This window comes from Myotis yumanensis, unplaced genomic scaffold (assembly GCF_028538775.1).
Source record: "Myotis yumanensis isolate MYYU_CA2020_CCGP unplaced genomic scaffold, mMyoYum1.0.hap1 SCAF_6, whole genome shotgun sequence".
Classification (NCBI taxonomy): Eukaryota; Metazoa; Chordata; class Mammalia; order Chiroptera; family Vespertilionidae; genus Myotis; species Myotis yumanensis.
The window spans coordinates 17,890,358-17,913,476 of NW_027223757.1; the positions used below are offsets into that span (position 1 = coordinate 17,890,358).

Below are 23,119 nucleotides of genomic sequence, written 5' to 3' on the forward strand. Positions count from 1 at the left end.
TAGCTTGAGCTTCCCATCCACCAGACTCGCCAACACAATGGCAAGCCAAGTGGCCGAGAGAGAGAACCTCCGCGTAGAGACGGGCTTTATAGGGGGGGTTGGAGTAAGGGGAGGAGAAAGGACGTAGCCCTTACCCTGAGGCAAGATGGAGGGCGTAGCCCTCGCCCTTTCATACACATTATCTCTTATTAAAAGTGAGAATTTTTGCCCTGTATGGTCCTGAAATATTTTTTAAAAAGCATGGACTAGAAAAAAAAGTTTAGAAAATAACTTTTTCTAACTTTGAGAGTACTAAAACCCTTCCAAAACATTTTTGATTAAGAAATACTTTCTAAATTAATAGTTCATTTTTAAGTGTCTTAAAAATCCAAATTCATCATCTAAATTTTTATTTAAAATTTTCTGCCTCTTGCTATTGACCATGAAAATCTATTCCTTCAAATTCCATGAAATTAATTTAGGTAGAATAACATCCGAAATTCAAGTCAGGTTTTATGATATTTATTAATTTATTGGCATTTATTCAACTACTCAACTAAATTTTCTTCCCTTTTTTTCTTAAAGCGAGCCCAAGATTCTTCTTCTTTTTTTTTTTTTTAAAAAATATATTTTTATTGAAGGGAAAGGAGAGAGAGAGAGAGATAGAAACATCAATTTTGAGAGAGAATCATTGATTGGCTGCCTCCTGCATGCTCCCCACTGGGGATTGAGCCCACAACCCAGGCATGTGCCCTTGACCAGAATTGAACCCAGGATCCTTCAGTCCTCAGGCCAATGCTCTATCCACTGAGCCAAACCAGCCAGGGCTCAACCACATTTTCATTGAACAGTAAACATTTTATTATTAATGCTAATTCAATAATTATTAAAAACAAATTAACAACAACATGAATTAAAATATAGTCATAGACAAGACAAAATTATGCAAATATGCAAGACTAATTGTTGAGAACACTTTTTCTCAAGGAACTATTTTCGTAGATTTTTGTTTTATTACAGATTTCCAGAAGTACTTAACTAAAATAGTGAAGGATGAATTCCAAAATCTCTAGAAACAGTTCTCTTGCAATTTCTGACTTCATTAAAGCTTTCCATACAATGAAAGACAGTGTTCCTGAAAAATAGTAAAGATATTTATGAGTTGAGATAAAATTTATTTCTTTAGACATTCTGTTGTAGTGATTTATAACAATGATTCTAATATTTTTTCATTACTTATGAAATCAGCAAAATTAGAATTTTCAAAAGTTAAAGTGTTTCTTACCTGTATACTTATGCACAATGTGCAAAAGATTTAGAGTAAGCAGGACACTTTTCTGAAAGCCAGTAAAGTCACTGATGAAGAGGGGTCGATCCCCACTAAGAAGCACTCGTGTGGGCAGAACTTCCTGGAATTTGTAAGTTCTAATCAAAGTTGAAGGAAAGAGGGGTGGAGCTAATAATCCACAAACAAAGCCCAATTTCTTCCAAAATCTGCTTCTTGTTTAGAATAATACCTTAACCTACAAGACAAGGGGTGGAGGGAAGTTCCCATTTATAATTAGTCAACTCAGAATTTTGCAAACTCAATTTTCAAAACAGATATTTTGTTCAAAACTACATCCGACTACTTTTTAGAATATGGATTGTAGAAACTGACTGTTGATTTTAGCTTTTAGATTTGAAAATTTGAAAAGATTTCATTAGGATTTTAAATCTGGAAATTACCATCCCCGAAAATGGTTTTAGTAGAATACTTTTCCCTTTTCATAAATCCTGCTCCATTTGCATACATGCTGAAATGTGACCAAGTCTCATCATTTTAAAACTAGAGGCCCGGTGCACGAAATTCGTGAGCAGGTACGGCCCCTAGGCCTGGCCTGCGATCAGGGCCATCTTCCCCAGGTGCCTACAGCCGGCCCTGCCCCTTGTTGCCACCCACCCCCGGTTCCCGTTCACCATCGGGTGATCGATACCTGATGGCCAGGGGAAGGGACCGAGAGGGGGTCAGTGTGCCTCATAGTGACTGGTTCAGCAGTTAATCTGGTCATTCTGCAGTTGGGGTCAATTTGCATATTACTCCTTTATTATATAGGATGTAAAGATATATTCAAAAAAGATTAGCAAAATTCTGCTGAATTTTGATATTTTTAAAGGAACATGTGATTTCCATTTCAGGTAACCACTAAACAATAAAATAGCTTACAGACTATTTTTCTTGCTTTTTAGGTAGCTTGGTATTTTTTTTTTTCTGATAAGTCCCCCTTATCTGAAGTTTCAATATCCACAGTTTTCATTACCTTTGGTTCAAAAATATTAAATAGAAAATCCAAGAAATAAACAATGGTTAAGTTTTAAACTGTATGCCGTTCTGAGTAGCATGATGAAATCTCTCCATGTTCCACTCCATCTTGGGAATGTGAATCATTCTTTTGTGCAGCATGTCTATGCTGTTTATCTCTGTACATGTTAGTCACTTACCAGCCATCTGGGTTATGAGATTGACTGCTATAGTATCTCAGTGCTTGCATTCCTGGTATAAATCCCATGTGGTCATGGTTTATAATCCCTTTTATATGTGGCTGAATCCTGTTTGCCAGTATTGTGTTGAGGATTTCTGTGTATGGATCTTTGAATGTCAGTTTGCAGGATACATAGTTTTATAAACAGAAGAGCTATAAGGGTAAAAGCATAGTCTCTGGAGTTAGACAACCCTTGACATAAATCTTCCTGACACTATCAATCTGTGTAAACTTCAGAAGAGTTACTATCTATAAAATTTATTGTTGTAAGAATTGACTGAGAGATGAGAAGAAAATCCATAGTTCAGATTCTGTCATGCAGCTATTAAACAATATTCATATAGGTATAGGTTGACACCTATGTAGACAGCCATGTAAAAAAGTTAGAAGTTCAGGATATAAAGTAAATGTGTTAGTAAAAAAAATAATTAACTTTTGTACTTATGTTTCTACTAAGATCGACAAGAGGTGTCTGCTTATTTGTTTTCCCCTGAGGTGGTGTGTGAAAAAAACAGGCACATACACATTTAAACTTACTCATCAAACAATTCATATGGATATTATTTTGCCTCAGGTTATTTATAAATTTGATTTATTGAAAATTAATCAAATATTTCCAAATTAGTCACATTCAATAGTTTGGAATAAATGCAATGAGCATAAAAAAACAAACAAAATAAGCACATAATAGAAATTAAATCATAAACAAAATCTGCAATATCCTTAAATTTTAACCACTTGAAGTAGTGTCACACTTTCAAGAATAAAAACAAGTTTTCTCATCTCTAGGAGAAGACAAAGTAACAAGTTGTCATCAAAACATTTTTAGACTTCCTCAATCCATCAACAAAAACTTGCCTCAGGGAAATGGTTTGGGGAAACAGTTTGGCAAGCCTCCAATCAGTGTCATCTTTCGAAAGTCAATCCTTTAGGAACTGGCCATTAGGAACTGGGGCCCATTGTATAAACATGTCTCTAAAATTGATAGCTATCTTACCTGAGTATTCTCATACTGGTAACTCAACTAACTTAAAATCCACGAATCCCTGAACTCTGCATCTCCTCATAACCCAATTCACTAATAACCCAAAACTAGATGAGAAAAGTGTTCTGCTCAGTGATACTGGGCCTGCCAGACGTAGTTCTCCCTTCCTATAAATGCAGTAAATTCAACTTTGTTGTTTAATTTCAGATATTGAGGGTTGCTCTCATCCTCCTCCTAGAGTTGATATTAAAAATGCAATTTTCTAGAAGAATTTCATTTTGCACGTGATTGGGAATGTTTGCAAAAATATTGTTTTATAAACTATTTTCTATAAACTATAATTACTTGATCTCAATTACGATCTTTAGGTTGCAACCCCCTCTCTACTTGCTTGACCAATAACCTCAAGTTTCATTGGCAGTCATAGAAATAGCCAAGCAGCCGAGTCACACAAAAAAGATGTGATGATGGCTACAATTCCAATTTATTTCACAGAATGCCAAGAGGATGAAGTTTTCTGTGGACCAATATGAAAATCATCTTTGAAGCAATACGAAGAGCAAACATATACAGAACAACATGACTCCTAAATCTGTTGTTTATATCTTAATTGAATATGTGGTCAGTGGGAAAGATAAAATTAGGTGGTTAACAAGAAGGCCTCAAGCATGTGTGCCTGTGCTTATATGTGCTCTTTAAACCAGTCACTCATCCTTTCCTTCTTTCTACACCAGATCTCACTCTGGATGCCTGATACTACCCCAAATATAGTGTCATTCACTTCCAGACCAAGTCATGCTGCCTCATTCAACCTCATTTGCTATAAAATTGGGAGACTTTTAACGTCATTTAAGCTCTTCAGTATGATAACCAAGATGCCTCTTGGATAGCTCCTTCCAAATATGTGTTAACCAAGTTATTTTCTCTGATCAAAATGATGCAGAGATCATATAATTATTCGTCATTACACTCCCTGGTTTATAAACACTGGTTTGGGTAAAACAACCTTTTGTTTGTCTGTCTTCTTGGACTTCTGGTTTGATTTTTATTTATTGCTTTTTATTTTGTTAGACTTTATAATACAAATCCGCTTTTTCCCATATTTTTCCTTCCTACTTGTAAAACACGTTTTACTTTATCCAGTAAAACATTTTCTTGTCAGTTTTTTCTTTATCTGTAATACCCCCCATAGTTGACATATTGGTAAATAGGTTAATTGAAAAACACTTCAATGAAAAAGGTAATGTAAGATGGAAATATTGTTACCATGTAAAAACAAAATAACTTTAGATCCATTCTTACCTGTTGTGAAAATTTTTATGAGCAACCTCCAAGGATGAGACATGTGTAGCCCATAAGTACTTCAGCAGGTCATCAAAATTACTAGAATTGGATTTTAAATGCTGTCCAAGAAGAACAAGGTTATATTATTTAAGCAATGATAACTGTCTCTCTTCCTGAAAAATCAATTCTACTTACAAATATAATTTTTCAACATCTAAATGAGGGGAGTTTTTTTCCCTAAAAGTTAAGATATGAAAGATTTAATGCTTAAAAGTCCCTAAAAGCTTAATATTACTTATATTAATTACTAGTGATGCTGAACACATTTGAAAGCAATAAACCATGTGTTTTAGGATTTTATACTGTTCAGAACCAGAGCTTTAGTATTTCATTGTATTTCGATTACTTGTTGTTCTCTGGCCATATAATGAACTTTCCACAAAGTCTTAAGAGTCAGAAATGGGCCCTGACCAGTTTGGCTCAGTGGATAGAGCATCGGCCTGCAGACTGAAGGGTCCCAGGTTCGATTCCGGCCAAGGGCATGTACCTTGGTTGCGGGCACATCCCCAGTAGGGGGTGTGCAGGAGGCAGCTGATCAATGTTTCTCTCTCATCGGTGTTTCTAACTCTCTATCACTCTCCCTTCCTCTCTGTAAAAAATCAATAAAAATATATTTTTTAAAAAAGAGTCAGAAATGGGGTAAATGGGAGGAGTAAGAGTATTTTGTCTAATTATATGAAACTAGAGGCCCAGTGCACAAAAATTTGTGCACTCGGAGGGGGGGCGCCCTCAGCTCGGCCTGTGCCCTCTTGCAGTCTGGGACCCCTCAGGGGATGACCACCTGCTGGCTTAGGCCTGCTCCCCGGGGGATTGGGCCTAAGCTGGCAATCAGACATCCCTCTGGCAGCCTGGCAGCCATCGGGGGATGTCCACTTGCCAGCAGGGAACAGACCTAAGCTGCAGTCGGACATCCTTAGCGCTGCTGAGGAGGCAGGAGAGGCTCCCACCACCACCGCTGTACTGGCAGCCGTCAGCCTGGCTTGTGGCTAAGCAGAGCTCCCACATGTGGGAGCGCACCGACCACCAGAGGGTAGCTCCTGCATTGAGCGTCTGCCCCCTGGTGGTCAGTGTGTGTCATAGTGACCAGTCATTCCCAGTCGTTCTGCTGTTAGGGTCAGTTTGCGTATTACCCTTTTACTATATAGGATAGAGGCCTGGTGCACGGGTGGGGGCTGGCTGGTTTGCCCTGAAGGGTGTCCCGGATCAGGGTGAGGGTCCCGCTGGGGTGCCTGGCCAGCCTGGGTGAGGGGATGATGGCTATTTGCAGCTGGTCACACCCCCTTCAGGGTGGGGGTCCCCACTGGGGTGCCTGGCCAGTCTGGATGAGGGGCTGAGGGCTGTTTTCAGGCTGGCAGCCTCTTCTTTTTTTCTTTCTTTTTTTATTCTGGGATTTATTTACTTTCTATAATTGAAACTTTGTTGCCATCACTGGAGCTGAGAGCCGGGCTCCTGCTCGCTCCAGCTCTGTGGTCACGGCTGGCTGAAAGCAGGTATCTGGGGTTTATTTAGCTTCTATAATTGAAACTTTGTTGCTTTTGGAGCTCAGAGCCAGGCCGGGGCAGGCGGGGAACCTTGGCTTCCTCCATCACTGGAGCAAGCAAGCCTCATGCTCTCTTCAGCTGTGTGGCTGCCGGCCGCCATCTTGGTTGGGTTAATTTGTATATCGTGCTGATTAGCCAATGGGAGGTATAGTGAAGGTATGGTCAATTACCATGTTGTCTATTATTAGATAGGATATTAAGATCTGTAGAGGGAAACTTGTTTGGTTTTGGTCTTTACTCTTTCACCCATGGCACTTTACTTTAGATATCAATATTTGATTCTGATTGCCAAATGATTGTTTCAGTCAAGTTATATCCTATATAATAAAAGCCTAATATGCAAATTGACCAAATGGCAGAACGACCAGTGGAACGACAGGTTGCTATGGCGCACACTAACCACTAGGGGGAATATGCTCAATGCAGAAGCTGCCCCAGCCTGCAGGCCCCAGGCCAGCCAAGGCAGGTGCCAGTGGAGTCCCCTGATTGCCCTGCCAGTCACCCCACATAAGGAGGCGACCTGCAGTGGCGGTGATGGGGGGGTGGGGCTGGTGAGCGGGAGGTGCCAGGCCGGCCAAGGCAGGTGCCAGCAGGGCTCCCTCCTCCCCTGCCCCGATTGCCCCACCAGTCGCCCCACAGATCAGCTCTGATCACTGGCGAGGCCTAGGGAGCATACCCATGCACAAATTTTGTGCACTGGGCCTCTAGTTTGTTTATAAAGAGAGTTGAAATAATCTGATCAAATTCACCATAACCTATATTATATATGTATTTCTATATAGGTTTTTGCATCGTTGGCCCTGAAATTATAATAAAAAAGAACACTTTATGCTCTATTAGATCATAATTCTCATGTGTTTGCATATAATTCATTTGGTGTGAGAAAAGTGGATAGGGCAGCCTCAATACTCAATGGGTAATGAGGGTGCTAATGTGATATGATGTCATTCAGTAATCACTTCATTAATATTTATGTCATTATAATACATATTTTAATATTAAGAACTTAATTCTTTAAGAACTTGTTCAATGCCTAAAAAACTCTACATTAATCATATTATTCAAAAATTGTCTGGTGACCCCCAAAAAGTATTAATTAAATTACTAAAAAACAAAACAAAACAAAAGCCACACACAAAACCTGGTAAAATTCATTCCACTTTTTCATTGCTTCTGGAAAGGATGAATGACAGCTAGAAACATTAAAACAAAAACTCATCTGTTCCTTGTATGGTGGCAGCAATGTGACATTGTCTGATGGTATCCCCATTATGCCAGAATCAACTGCAGCAAGGAAGGGCATTGCAGAGAGATAAAAATTAAGGTCTGTGTAAACAAAAATTATGATTAATATTATTAGCATACAAAAGAGGTTGCTTTTGAAGTAAAGAAATCTATCATGAAGGTAAACCCACAGATTGGGAAACGTGGTAAACCTTAAGCAGTAGTTCTGGGCACTTCAGAAACTATCAGAAATTTCCCTCATTCTCATATGCAAATTGAATGTGCTTCTCTTAAGGACCCTGCTCTCCTAAAGCAGAATGGATTTATGCTGTGGATTTATTACTTTAAAACATAAAAAGATAATAATGGCACTTAATGTGCCCCTACCAGGGCTGGGGATCAAGCCTGCAACCAAAGTACATGCCCTTGATGGGAATCAAACCCAGGATGCTTCAGTCCACAGGCTAATGCTCTATCCACTGAGCCAAACCAGCTAGGGCTGAATTAATTTGTTTTGTAAAAGCAGTAATTCTGGTGTTTGTTTTTGTTCCTCTATTTGGGATTCAGGGTTAAATTGATTCTTTGTGGAAAGGTCATCAATTTGTGATTTGACTTTTACATTATACTCACCAGCCCACCAACTGTCTACAGAGATGCACAGATGATCCCCAGACTTATGGCCACAGTCTGTTCTTTGGGTGGGGTCAGCTAACCTGCCTGGAAAAGAGGGAATCCATATTGGGGTTTACTGGACCATTTCTAAACTGTAGATTAAAAAAAAACAAACAAGAAACAAACAAACAAACAAACGTGCTTGCCTCTGGTCATTATATATCCTGAGGAATTTTTTTCTTATCTTCCCATGGCAAGAATACATCATTCTCAGTAGCCTTTACCAAAAAGTGTTTTGTTTTTTTTTGTCATTCACATTTTTTTCAAGAATAAAATTAACTCTATTTTTGTTATTATTCAAACCCAAATTTCTACTATCAACTTACCCCATTTTCCAATTATATTATTTCTCTAGCAAAAGTTAGGTATCTCCTGTAATCCCAGTATTTCCTTCTCTCCATCTCCTTTTCTCTCCCATGTGCTACACTAATTCCAAGCTCTATTCTTTAGTTCATTCTATTTTTTTCTTCATGGATTACTTAAAAAAAATCCAACAACATTTCACCTTGTTTTCAAGGTTCAATTCAAATCTTATTCTATGTCTAGATTATTCTAGCTCACAACACTCTCACTTTTATCTGGTATGTTTTTATTCACAGGCATTTTATTGTCCTTGGTTGTATCATTTCTAATTTTCCTTCCTGTGTTATAAGTCCTTTGAGTGGAGGCATGGAATCTAGCATACGTTTCTGTACACTTTTCACAGCCATCCCTTTTCCCCCATTTTCGCTCTCTGATGGCACTTCTTTATCTTGTCTTAGACTCCCAATATTCTCTTCCCAATTCTAACATTTTTCTAGGCAAAATTTTGGCTAAGCAATAAAAATGAGTAAACTGATGTATGCAATCAAATGAATAAATCTCAAAAGAGATTTATTCGATAAACCCTGAACCCATGGCCGCGCGTTTTAGGACTTTGAAGGCTCAACCAGCTCCGCTCGGTTCTCGAGCCCCCTGTTCCTTAATCTTCTGTCAGAGACAGAAAACCTGTGGTTGCCTGTAAAGTTAGGTATTGAGGTGGGTGACAAGTTAGTTGGGAGAGTAGGGAGGCAGGGAAAGACTGGACAGAGGGTAAAAATGGTTCTTTAAAGATGAGAATACATTTTCTTTCTGGTCATTGTTGATGGTCCTTAGCTCGAAATACTTATATGGGTTACTTAAAAAAAAATTAATCCTATTTTGATTTTCTCTACTTATGTCATGTAGTTTTACTTCAATTAAATACTAAGTTAAATCAACCACTAAAAAAGAGAAGAATCCCATTTATTATGCTCTTGAGTGAAAATAAAATTTTACAAGGTATCCAACCCAACATTTGACCTTGTCATTTGTGCATGACTGAACCCAGGGTAGAAAACTTTATGGAACTTACTAGAGGCCCGGTGCACGAATTCGTGACAGGTGGGGTCCCTCGGGGTGGCCTGCAGAGATCAGGCCCCAGCTCACGACCCCAGCCTCACAGCCCCACAGCCCTGCCTGGCACCCTGCTGTGGCCTGGCACCACCCCCTCACCTGCTCTACCATCCAGACTGCAGGGGCGATCAATCGGGGCTGGGCCTCCCCTCCTGGCTCCCTCAGCACCTGGGAGCTGAGTGGCAGCTCCGCCCCCTGCCTCAGCCTCTGGTCGCTGTCTGCAGTACGATAGGCAGGGCGATTGGGCCCCAGCTCACACCCGCCTTGGCCTGGCGCCACCTGCTCACCTGCTCCACCATCCCACCATGTTGCCGCTCTCTTGGGGCCCATCGGGGCTGGCAGTGCCTCCACTGCCGCCTGCTGCCAGCGCAGTGTTGCCGATGCCTGCCATGTTTTATGCCATCCCCTGGTGGCCAACACATGTCATAGCGAGAGGTCGAACTCCCTGTTTCCTGGTCGAATGAATACCACTCGAGGGGACAATTTGCATATTAGCCTTTTATTATATAAGACTAGAGGCCCGGTGCACAAAATTCATGCATGGTGGGGGTCCCTCAGCCCGGCCTGCACCCTCTCCAATCTGGAACCCCTCGGAGAATGTCTGACTGCCGGTTTAGGCCCACAGGATCGGGCCTAAACCGGCAGTCGGACATCCCTCTTGCAATCCGGGACCACTGGCTCCTAACCACTTACCTGCCTGCCTGCCTGATGCCCTTAACTGCTCCAATGCCTGCCTGATCACCCCTAACCATCTCTGCCTGCCTGCCTGATTGCCCCTAACTGCCTCTGCCTGCCTTTCTTTTTTTTTTTTTTTTTTTAATATATTCCACTGATTTTTTACAGAGAGGAAGGGAGAGAGACAGAGAGTCAGAAACATCGATGAGAGAGAAACATCGATCAGCTGCCTCCTGCACTTCCCCTACTGGGGATGTGCCCGCAACCCAGGTACATGCCCTTGACCGGAATCGAACCTGGGACTCCTCAGTCCGCAGGCCGACGCTCCATCCACTGAGCCAAACCGGTTTCGGCTGCCTGCCTTTCTAATCGCCCCTAACCACCTCTGCCTGCCAGCCCGATCGCCCCTAACTGCTCTCCCCTGCCAGCCCAATCGCCCCTAACTGCTCTCCCCTGCTGGCCTGATCACCCCTAACTGCTCTCCCCTGCTGGTCTGATCGCCCCCTAACTGCTCCCCTGCCTGCCTGATTGCCCCTAACCGCCTCTGCCTCGGCCCCTGCCACCGTGGCTTTGTCTGGAAGATGTTGGTCTATCTGGTCTGATTAGCATATTACCCTTTTATTAGTAGAGGTTTGGGATCCTCCTCAACCATGTCCTAGGAGTTCAGATTTTTTTTTTTCTCCATGCTAAGGACTGCCTAGGAATAGGACTTATAGTGGGTGTCAGGAGATCCCCCTGATGAACTTGCTTGTAATGCCAGCTCAGGATGCTATCACAGATCAGACCTTGCAGAGCCTCATCTCCTATCTTTTCCACAAAACTACCCATTCTCTCATTGATTCTTTTCTTTCAGTACAATTTTCTGGAAGCTGATGGTGAGGGTCCCTTATTTCTTGAATGCCATTGTTAGCCAGAATAAGAGAGTTTGGGATTTATGATATGTTTGTTCCAATACAAATCTTCACTTTCATTCCTGAATGGAGATATAATTTTCAGGAAGAGAACATATGATAGAAAGGTTTTATTGCAAAGGATTTTTATGCTTTGTCACTCCAGTCTACATGATTACTTAATCACATTTAGAACTGTAGGTAATGGAAATAATTTTATGTACCCTTGTGTATTTAATGTACAGTATATTGCCTTAACTGTTTTGCTCATGGGTGTACTCCCCAGGACTTAGAACTAGGCTTGGCACCTAGTAGCACCTCAATTAACAGTTGTTGATATGGAATGAACTAGGTCTAATATGCTGTGTCTCAGTGAATGAAGAATCCAGTGGCCATTTGTAACTATTTAAATTTAAATTAATTTAAATAAAATTAAGAATTCAGGTCCTTGGAAGCATTATCCATCTCAAGTGCCCATTAGCCATATATAACACATGAGCACAGTAGGTCTCCTTTCCCCTACTGGACAGTGCAAAGATAAGTTTTTCATTATTGCACACAGTTTTGTGGGCGTGGCTGAGTAGAAACATCATGCAAACTGGGGAATTCCATAATTTTATGCTTGGTAAAATTAGTTTAGGAAAGAATGAGGAGAAAGATAGATGGGGAGCAGTATGGGAAATAGTTGGAAAAGGAGTGGGAAGAGGAAAAAGACAAATAATCAATTTTCACAAAAGTTGTGTTATATATACAAGGTAATGCTTCCTATTTAATTTTCAGTTAAGTCAAAGGGTCATTGTAATGAAAAAGAGAGTCATTCTTACCTGTATGATATTGCCATCCATGATGTATAGGTAATCCCCACAAAATATTTTGTTCATTTTCTGGTGCAAATTTTTCAAAATACTTGGCTGTTTCATTCAATAGGATTTTATATGCTCCTTGTCTTTCAAGAAATTAATGATGTACTTTCCATTTTCTATCTTGTAATCACTAAGCTTATCAGGACAACCTTTCCACAGAGGGGGATATGCATCTGAGAGACTGGATACTACCGCAAAAGAAGCAAAATTACAGCCAATCACTACACAAGCCCAGGAAAATGGGAAGTCCTGGTGTTTAACCTGGAGATTAAAATTATGACAAGAAGTTAATGAAATTGGAGGAAGAAGTCATATGATTTTTTTTGCACATCTGCTAATAAAAACTCTTTATTATCTTTACTAAAAATGATAGGGTGGAGAAAAATAAAGATAATGAGGTACCTATCTTGTTAATGATCTTCCAAGTAAATAATGTTGATTATATATCAGTCTTTAGACTTTTTAGTAATGCTTGGTTTCTTCCTAAATTTATTTCTGACTTTCATATTAACTATAATAATGAATTACATGTCATCTCCAGAGGTATTGTATTTTTTTAAAATATGTTTTTATTGATTTCAGAGAAAGGAAGGGAGAGGAAGAGGGATAGAAACCTTGATGATGAGAGAATCATCGATCAGCTGCCTCCTACATGCCCCACAATGGGGATCGAATCCACAACCCTGGCATGTGCCCTAACTGGGAATTGAACCCTGACCTCCTGGTTCATGGGTCAATGCTCAACCACTGAGCAACACAGGCCGGGCAAGAGGTATTGTATTTTAAAAGATAGCTGTTGATCTAAACTCATCTCTATTGGATGGCATTTAGTAACTTAAAAGTATAAAGTAAATAATTTTAGATAGAATTTGAAAGATATTTTAGTGGTATTTTTTACTTTACCAGATCTTTTTTACATGTCAGTAATGTGCAAGCCCAGACTTGTATGTCAGACCTGTTAACCCAAATCCCACATTAGTAGGATCTGAGGTAAAGGTAGTTTATTTGGGGTTACAGAAAAAAAGGAGGGAGAAAGTAAGGAAAGGAGGATAAGCTAATACAGGAAGAGATGGTTGTCTTGCCTCCACTGAGGATATGGCTGCTTAATGTTGTCTTGGAACTAATGAAGACCATTACTATGAAAGACCCAGTGGCCTTGAAAGAAAAAAGTGAGCGGAATTTTGTCTAATCATCCACTGATTAAGATGACCCAAAGGGTAGGAACTCTCCTGCCATTCTGCTTGCACAAGTCGGAGTGTCAAACAGTTTCTTACAGGTGTTCCAGGGAACAGCAGAGGAGTTGAAGCCCAAGGCAGTAGGTAAGGGGTACAGGTTAAACTGCAATACAGCTGCCAGTTGCACCTGCACAAAGCCGGTCTAAACCTGTGTGGAACTGGTCCAAGCAGCACGGAGCCAGAGAACCCAGAAACCTGAAACTGCCCAACAGGAATGCACAAAAGTCACAAGACAAGCTGCTTTCTCTGGCCAAGACTTGGGCATGTTCTCTGACCACAGTGAAATCAAGCTGGAAATCAATAACAGAAGGACAACAAGAAAATTACCTACAGCCCAGCTGGCATGGTTCAGTGGTTGAGTATCTACCTATGAACCAGGTGGTCATCCCCAGTGTGGGGCATGCAGGAAGCAGCCTATCAATGATAGTCTCTCATCATTGATGTTTCTATCTCTCTCACCCTCTCCCATCCTCTTTTAAATCAATAATAATATATATATTTTAAAAATCCTATTTCCACTTGTTAATATATAAACATGCTATTGATTTTTGTTTTTTCACCTTGTATTGTAGGTAATTTTCTTTTTTAAAATATATTTTAATTGATTTCATAGAGGAAAAGAGAGGGAGATAGAGATAGAAGCATCAATGATGAGAGAGAATCATTGACCGGCTGCCTCCTACAAACCCCAACTGGGGATTGAGCTCGCAACCTGGGCGTGTGGCCTGACTGGGAATCGAACTGTGACCTCTGGATTCATAGGTCGATGCTCAACTACTGAGCCACACCAGCCAGAAATGGGAAAAGGATTTTTTTTTAAGTGCCACTTACAATAACTCCAAAGAAAATTAAATATTTAAGTTAAAATATAAGAAAACATGTAAGGAATCTGTGTGATGAAATAAATCAAAGAAGACCTAATTGCTTGTAAAGACATACCATACTCATAGTTTGGATAATTTAATATAGTAGAGATATCAATACTCCCTACATTTATATATAGGTTCCACCTAATTCTTATCAATAGCTCAACAAGGTTTATTTCCCCCAAATATAAAGAATTTTACTCTAAAATTTATATGGAAAGAGAAAGACCCTATATTATCTAAAAACTATTTTGAACTATAGGAATACAGCGGGAGGAGTCATTTTCCCTGGCTGCATACATAGTCACAGAAATCAAGACCATGTGTCACTGTTGGAGGACTAGGCACATAGATTATGAAACAGAATAGGGAAGTGAAATAAATCTACACAAATATGAGTCCTTGGTAACCTAGGTTAAACTTAGGCATGTTATCTAAATTACAGTTTTGGGTCTCCAGAACACTGAGTTGACAAGTTAACTGGAGCCCTCTGACCTTGGGATAGCTGTGCTGTCCTTCCCAGGTAAAGGAAAAATGTGTCTTTTAAGACCAGTATGAAACCTATAGTTTTTTCTTGAAATAATTGTTACCATACTTCACTTTACCATGCCCCAGGTGGTCTCTGGGCTATTTGTTGTCTGGCTTGTCCTTCTCCTGCTCTTCATCTTCAGAGGACTGCTTGGAGTCGCTGCTCTCTGTGGCTGAGGTAGTTGATTGTTTACAGCTACAGGTTATGGCTCCAGGCGCAAGGTCCTCAGTCAGGCTAGATCCTCTCTTGGATTCCTGATGCAGTTTAATATTTCTAACAGGAATCCATACAGGTTTGGAAAAATTCTCTGGGAATATACAAGTGTACCCTCTGCCAAAGGTTAAATAGTGGGCCAGGTCCCTTCCATAAACCAGATTCGGGATCCTTCCATTTAACTAGACCATTTTCTTTTGATTTATTCTGACACCAATGTAGCTCCATAGGTGTCTTTCCATTAGCATCACAAGTGAAAAAATTTAGGGTAATTAAAGCTAGGTGCAGCCTACCCGAAGGTGATTTCTCCATCATCCCCCTTTTTTGTTTTTCTAGTTGAGATTTCAGTCGTTGATGTTGTCGTTCAATAATGGCCTGTCCTTGGGAATTATATGGTCCATAGGACTTTTGAAAAGGTATCTACAACAGAGACATGTAATGCCCCAAGACGTCCAAAAGGAGTATAATGTGTTACATCCATTTGCCAGATATGGTCCTTTAACAAACCTCTAGGGTTGACTCCTGTGTTAGGCCCTTGAAGTAGATGTAACATGCAAGTGGGACATTCCTTGATAATCTGTTTTGCTTTCTGTCATGAGATTGAGAATTGTTTGGACATTTTGGCAGGCTGATGTAAAAGCTGATGAGATTTTGAGGCCTCTTTTAATAAAGCAACCAATTGATCAGCATGTGCATTTCCCTTAGTTAATGGGCCAGGTAATACACTGTGAGCCCTGATATGAGTGATATAAAAAGGGTATTTTCTTTGCTGCACAATCTGCTGAACCTTTTTAAACAGTAAGAATAAATTTTGGTCACTAAGCCATTTCAACCGAGCAGTTTCAATTCTACTTACTAGGCCCGAAGCATAAGAGGAATCAGAAATTATATTAATAGGCTGTTGGAAATCTTGCAACTCAACCTTAATAGCTTCTAATTCAATTCTTTGCACAGAAGTATGACTGGTCAGTATGACTCGGTCAGAATTTATAGTATGATAGGCAGCTTTCCCATTAGATGACCCATTAGTAAAAACAGTTAAAGCTCCAGGAATTGGTTCCTGCCTAGTATTTTTTGGTATAATGATGGAGGTCTTATATAAAAATTGTAGTAGTTTATCTTTTAATAGGTGACAACTAAGTTCCTGTGAATATCCACTTAACCCAATTTGCCAATTTAAGTCAGTTTGAAATAACATTTTGTTCCAATTATCTATAGGAACATATGCACAGCCAACTCGGACCCTGAAAGGCAGGTGACCTGCTAGGACCCTCAGGCATTCGCCAGTCGGGAGTCAGGCCACCCTTGGGATGCCTTACAGGTGAACGGCTTAAGTTTTAAAGTAGGCAAGGAGTTTTCCCGGAGTAACACTGATACAAGTTCTTTCTGGTTTACTTCCAATTTTGGGTGGACAGTTTAAGCTTTAAAGTAGGCAAAAACACTTACTTCAGATTCAGCTGGAGTTCCCACTTTCTCAGTGCAAAATTTTAATCTCACTGTGCTTGAGAAAATTTAGTTTAGAATTTTTGGTACTTCACCCTTTAGAAAAATCAATTTTAATTACACGTGCTGACTACACCAAATGTTCCAATTATCTATAGGAACGTATGCACAGGTGACCCAGAGCGCCTCGTTTGGATATACCAATACAGACGTCAAAGGGTACTTACTATTAATTAATATGGCCGAGCTTAACCAAAAACTAAGAAGAGAGAAGACACAGGAGATAAACAATGCAAGAAATCACACAGGTTTATTTACCAGAGAGCTGATGGGTTTCAGTCCTTGGCAGGCCACCCGGAGACACTCGCTGACAGAGGAGACACATGGAGGTCGTCAAAATACGCTGCAGCAAGGAGCTTGGTTTCTTGAATCGAAGAGAGGCCTCTAGCAGTTTGCGCTCAGGCAGAGCAGGAATGGCAGTTTGGCAGTTTCCAGGGAGGAGGAGAGCATCCTGTCTGTGGAGGGCAGACAAGCGTCTGAACCGCAGCAGATTTGCTCTCCTTAAATCCTTGATGCTGGGCGTCTTCAGTGTCTCATATCGGGTGCCAAACATGGGTACCCGCCCTGTTATATAGGTATACACTCAGGCAGGAAAGTTGTGTACATGTTCAAAGCTTATTAATCACACACAAACATCTTATTTTTGGAGTTGTTTACAAGTTTTGGTCTGGGGTCTACTTATGCTAACTTATGCTAATACAAAATGGAGTCTACTTTATGCTAACTAAACTTCTACACTAATAAAAGAGAAACATGGTAATTAGCGTATGACCACTACCCTTTTCATTGGCTAATCAGTGAGTATATGCAAATTAACTGTCAGCCAAGATGGCGGCCGGCAGCCAGGCAGCTGGAAGCGAACATGAGGCTTGCTTGCTGCAGTGAAGGAGGACTCCAACGTTCCCCGCCTCACTTGCCGGCCTCTGAGCTACAATTTAAGAAACTATGTACTATGTTACAAATAAGAAGATAAACAAAACCCCAGAAACTGGCTTTCATTCAGCCGGGCTTTAGCAACATTGTATCGATGTTTTCAGCGGCGAGGCCTCAGAGCTAAAGCTGGCCCAGAATAAAAATAAAAAAAAAGAAAACAAGGAGCGGTTGGAAGCTTCAGTCACTCGCTTCCGGAAAACAGCCCTCAGCCCCTCACCCAGACTGGCCAGGCACCCCAGTGGGGACCCCCACCCTGATCCAGGACACCCTTCAGGGCAAACCAGCAGGCTCCCACCCGTGTACCAGGCCTCTATTCTATATAGTAAAAGGGTAATATGCCTCCCAGCACCGGGATCAGCGGAGCAGTGAGGCTCCCGGCACCAGGATCAGCGTGACAGGGGGCAGTGCCCAAACCCCTGATCGCCCTGCGGCTCTGTGTGTTACAGGGGGCGGGGCCACAACCTCCCTATCTGCCCTGCTCTGTGCCTGATAGGGGGGAGCTCCCCAATCCCCTGATTGCCCTGTGGCTCTGTGTTTGACAGGGTGCGGCGCCCCAATCCCCCCCCCCCCCCCCCCCCACAGGCCCTGCTCTGTGTGTGACAGGGTAGAGCCATAACCTCTCCATCGGCCCTAACCCGAGTGTGACAGTGGCTGCCGGAAGCCAGTCCATCCTTGCTGCTTGACACAGTCGCTGCAGGAAAGAAACATCTGCACAGCATATGTTTCAAGGGACCTGGCATATATAGCATATTGTTCTTAATATGTTTGCTCTCCTTAGCGCCATGTGTTTTAACCAAGGTCACCTCTCCGAGAAAGGTTGTTTCCCCAGGGGGATTTTTCCCTGAGGTTAGGGAGGGGATACAACCCCTTAACTAAATGCCAGGTGGGTAGTTAATCTACATAATCTTTACTCCCTGGAATGGAGATAAGAAACGCCCTAACCTTTGGAATAGAAATTGACAGGATTAAAATCAACTGGTATAAATACAGATGTAACAAGACAACAGAACACAGAACCTAGAGACAGGACTTGGCTGGAGATCCTACACAGAACCTAGAAACAGAACCTAGAGAGAGAACCTAGGGAGAGAACATGGCAAAAGATCCTAGACAGAACCTAGAGACAGAACTTGGCTGGAGATCCTAGCCAGAACCTGGCTACAGAACTTGGTTGGAGATCCTGACCAGAACCTGGCTACAGAACTTGGTTGGAGATCCTGGATAGAACCTGGCTACAGAACTTGGAGATCCTGGATAGAACCTGGCTGGAGAATCTGGAGAACCTAGACAGAACTTGGCTGGAGATCCTGGAGGGAGAACCCAACCATGATGATCAACTGAACGCTGCCTCCATGTCCTTCCTTCTTCGCCGACTCCGTCTACACCTTTGGGGACCCCTGGACCTGCTGGGGTTGGACCCCAGCAAGTGGCGGCGCCCCAACCTCCTGATTGGCCCTGCTCTGTGGGTGATAGAGTAGAGCCATAACCTCCCTATTGGCCCTGCCCTGAGTGTGACAGGGTGCAGTGCCCCAACCCCCTGATCTGCCCTGCTCTGTGTGTGACAGGGGGTGGTGCCCCTACTCCCCTATCGGCCCTACTCTGTGAGTGACAGTGGGGAGCTCCTCAATCCCCTGATCGGCCCCTGCTCTGTGCGTGACAGGGTACGGAGCCCCAACACCCCTGATGGGCCCTGCTCTGTGCGTGACAGAGGGCAGCGCCCCAACTCCCTGATCAGCCCTGCTCTGTGCGTGACAGGGGGTGGCGCCACAACCTCCCCATCGACCCTGCCTTGAGCGTGACTGAGGGTGGCATCGCAACCTCCTGATCCACCCTGCTCTGTGCATGACGGGGCGGCGCCCCAACTCCCCAATCGGCCCTGCTCTGAGCCTGACCAGGGGCTGCACCTAGGGATTGGGCCTGCCCTCTGCCACCCGGAAGCCGGCCTAAGCCAGCAGGTCGTTATCTCCCGTGGGGTCCCAGACTGCGAGAGGGCACAGGCCGGGCTGTGGGACCCGCCCCCAGTGCACAAATTTTTGTGCACCGGGCCTCTAGTATTACTATAACAGGCTTCTTCAGTGTCTCATATCAGTGTGCTCCGGTGGCCTTCTGGGCTTATCAGGATGCACACGCAGGGGGTTACAAGTTACTTATTAGGAGTTAACATGCAGGGAGTTGTTGATCAGGAGTTACAAGTTACTTATCAGGGTCACACACACACACACACACGCACACACAAATTAAGTTTCACTTCTAAGTAAAGTTTAAAATTCACTCTAATAAAGAAATGAAATTTGATTATACTATCTTATACTCACTAAACTTATTACTGTAACACATTTATTTTTTAAATTTTACTTGTCCTAAGTTATGGACAGTAAATGACATTAATTAAATTTCTGGTGTTAGTCTTTGGGTAAATTTACATAAACTTTGTTTAAGGAGGCAAAAGACAAATTGTTTACTTTAGCTTATGAGAATCAATATATCGATTTTTAATTATAGTTAGACATCTGAAGGAAACCTCTTTTTTATTTCCATCCAGATACTTTTCTTTTTCACACAAGCAACATATGTAAGAAACATGGTTGCCTTTTGAGATTTTAACAAATACTGCCGCAAAGCCATATATTTCAAGTGATTTTTTATTTATGGTGACTAATTATTGTCAGATTTAGTATTTTAACAACAATCTGTAAATGTTAGCAATTATATTTTTAAAGAGTATCCCCTTTGGCTTATTTGCATATACAGAGGAATCATGGGAAGCCTTCAGTAACCTTTTTAGAAGAATTTACTTTACTAGGATTCAATTGCTTAAAAGGATAGTAATTTAAGTATTTTTTTTAAAAAGGCAAAGCGAAGCAAGTAAATTTAGTATTTAGTAAACTTCTGATTCACGAGGGGCAAATGCTTTCCCACCTCCAGCCTAATTTAAAATGCAGCAGCAAGGAGCTTTTGTTATTTCAAATTACATCTTAAAATTCCACTGCTGTATTTTAAGAAATATTAAACAAAATAACTTGTTTTGCCCTTTCTCAGAGGCAAAAACTTGAAATATATTTGTTAACTTTTTATTTGATAAAGCTTTCCATGTGATTTTAAGTATATTAAATTTGGCTAAATTTAAAAATCCTTTAAAAAGAGAGAATAAACTTTTGAAAACATTTCAGGGCCCGTGAAATTTCTCAAAGTCATTCTTTGGTTATAGTTTTGAAATCCAACTTGAAAGACCATCAAAAAAAATATATATATATATAAATAAAATTTAAAAATTATATACTTCTTATAATTATCAAGAAATATCAATTAAATTTAAACTGGTTTTAAAATTTCGGTGGGCTCGCCCTGACCCTGGGGGCGCCCTGACCCTGGGGGCCCCAGCGGACCAGGGGACCGGCCGGGGTGGGGCTTCCAGGCGGAGGCCTGGCGGGATGCTCACCAGGTCTGCAGGGCAGGCTGCTGGACCACAGCAGGCAGACGGGTCTCTCCGCAGTCTTGGTCCTGGACGTGCTGGTCTCGGTGTGCTGCTCGCTGCCCCCAAGCCCAAATCAGAATTAGTCCTGGGGTTGGGGTGAGACTGCGGAGGCGAGGCGCGTCCCCAGCGGGCCTGCCCCCCTCAGGGGTCCCCGCTCTCAGGTGCAGCCTAACCTCACCTGCGCTTCTCAGACAGGCCCTGGAACAGCTGCTGCAGCTGGGCGCTCTCCCGCAGGCGGCTGAGCTCGCTGGTGAACGTCCCGTCCGAGTGCCTGGGGGCCCTGGGGAGGGCAAGGGGCGCGGGGCGCGGGAGGGTGAGGGCCGGGGGCAGGGCGGACTCGGGGCCAGGGAGGGGCACTCAGCGGGGCGGGGGACCGAGGAGCGCGCGGCTCACCTGGGGGGCGCGGGGCGCGCGGCGGAGCCCCCGAGCAGCGGCAGCAGCAGCAGCAGCAGGGTCCGGGGGGTCATGGTGGGCGCGGCTGGCGAGCTGAGCGCGGCTGCCCGGCCCGAGCCCGCGCGGCCCTTATAGCGGGTCGGCGTGGGACAGGCCGGGGGCCTCAGCACCGCCCCGGCTCCGCTCAGCCCCGGTCACGCCCCATCCATCCGGGGGAAGGTCAGGGCCGCCCCCCATCTGTCGCCCGCCTGGCGGCCCGTCCCCAAGTCCCGCCGCCTCGGCGCCCCTGGGCAGGCTTGGGGGGAAGTCAGCCCCGTGGGGGCCCGGGACCGGGGGCCGGGGTGGGGGCGGGGGTGACGGGGGCCTGGGAGATGGGCTCGGGAGGGTCTGGGCTGTGACGAAAGAAAGGCTGGGCGAGCCGGTCGCGGGGCCCCTGGAGAGGCCCGGGCAGGCGGTGCACAGGGCTGGCTGGGCGGCGCGGGGCCAGCGGAGCGAGGGCCCGTGACGTCACTGCCATTCACTCCGTGGCGGGGGGGGCACCTGTGACCTCACTGCCACTCACTGCCGGGCAGGGGGGCGAGGGGGCGGAGATCCGAGCCCGGGTGCCTCGCCATTGCTAGTATTTTTCCAGGCAGCAGAGACGTGAGCCTGAGTCAGGGGCGATCAGGGGTGGGGCCGCCGCAGGAGTGGGGGGGGGGCGGGGACGGAGGCAGCTGGGGATCGATAGGGGATTAAGTTGGGCTTTTTAACAACCCGTCCGGACGCATGAAATCCGTAACCATCAATCGCACATCTAGGAAACGAGTCATAAACCGATCCTGGCGCTGAACCTCGCGTGCGTTTAAGGAGCAGTTCTGGGCCAGCTCAGCTCCGAGCCCCTCCCGGCTGCCTGGCTACGGCGGAGGAGCCCATGCAAGACATTACTTACAACGGAGGCCACAGCTGAGTGGGGCCACTCTCAGTGTTGTCCTTCTGTGGTTTGGACAAATGTGAAGTGACCCCGTGTGCACCATCCCAGTCTCATTCGGAGCAGTTTCCTGCCCCCTGGCTCTCCTGCTGCACCTGTGCCCCTCCCACCCCACCCCCCATCCCGGCACCAGGGGTCCCGCTGTCCCCCACAGCTCGGCCTTTTCCAGTCACAGAGTTGGAACCACACAGTGTAGCCTCCTCAGGCCGGACTTCTGGCCTTGACCGTCCCTCCGTGCCTGTTCTGCGCGGGACCGCTCATGTCTCCTAATGTTCTGAGCCGCTCTTCCATGACCCACGGGCCTGCTTTTTTATCCATCGCCTCCAGAAGGCCATCGCGGTGCTCCAGGCCTTGGCGGTGATGATAAAGCTGCTGTAAGCATCCATGTGCAGGCTGTTTGTGGACATGACTTTTCAGCTCCTTCGGTAAATACCAAGGAGCACAATTGCTGGGTCCAACGCGAGAAACCACCACCTGCCTGGCCAGGCGTCTGCACCACCTGCGTCCCCAGCACAGAGCAATCCCGCTGCCCCGCGCCCGGGACGGGGGTGGGGGGTGGGGTGTCAGGGTGTGTTGCTGTCAGAGGGTTCTGTCACTGCCTTCCTCTCATCAGAAAGGCTGTCACCCACTGTCCCCTGCTGCTTAGATTTTCCTGGGTCCTCACCAGAAAAAATATTTTCCATTGATTTTTTTTTAGAGAGAGTGGAAGGGAGGGAGGTGTGTGTGTGTGTGTGTGTGTGTGTGTGTGTGTGAGAGAGAGAGAGAGAGAGAGAGAGAGAGAGAGAGAGAAACGTGGATGTGAGAGAGATACATCAATTGCTTGCCTCCCACACTTGCCTCGACCAGGGCTAGGGATTGAACCTGCAGCCCAGGTACGTGCCCTGACCGGGAACTGAA

General features: G+C 43.9%; 1 protein-coding gene across 1 annotated transcript; it reads right to left on the minus strand.

The window, feature by feature from the left end:
- Window positions 1-1,346: 1,346 nt before the first annotated feature.
- LOC139013041 (protein LEG1 homolog) lies at window positions 1,347-21,734 on the minus strand. The gene is made up of 7 exons (XM_070419229.1): window positions 21,256-21,734; window positions 21,041-21,142; window positions 20,827-20,918; window positions 8,226-8,312; window positions 7,513-7,697; window positions 4,789-4,889; window positions 1,347-1,502 (listed from the first exon to the last, which is right to left on the minus strand). Exons 1-7 carry the CDS (start codon window positions 21,327-21,329, stop codon window positions 1,436-1,438), a joined length of 708 nt encoding a protein of 235 aa, XP_070275330.1. The 5' UTR covers window positions 21,330-21,734; the 3' UTR covers window positions 1,347-1,435.
- Window positions 21,735-23,119: the final 1,385 nt, after the last annotated feature.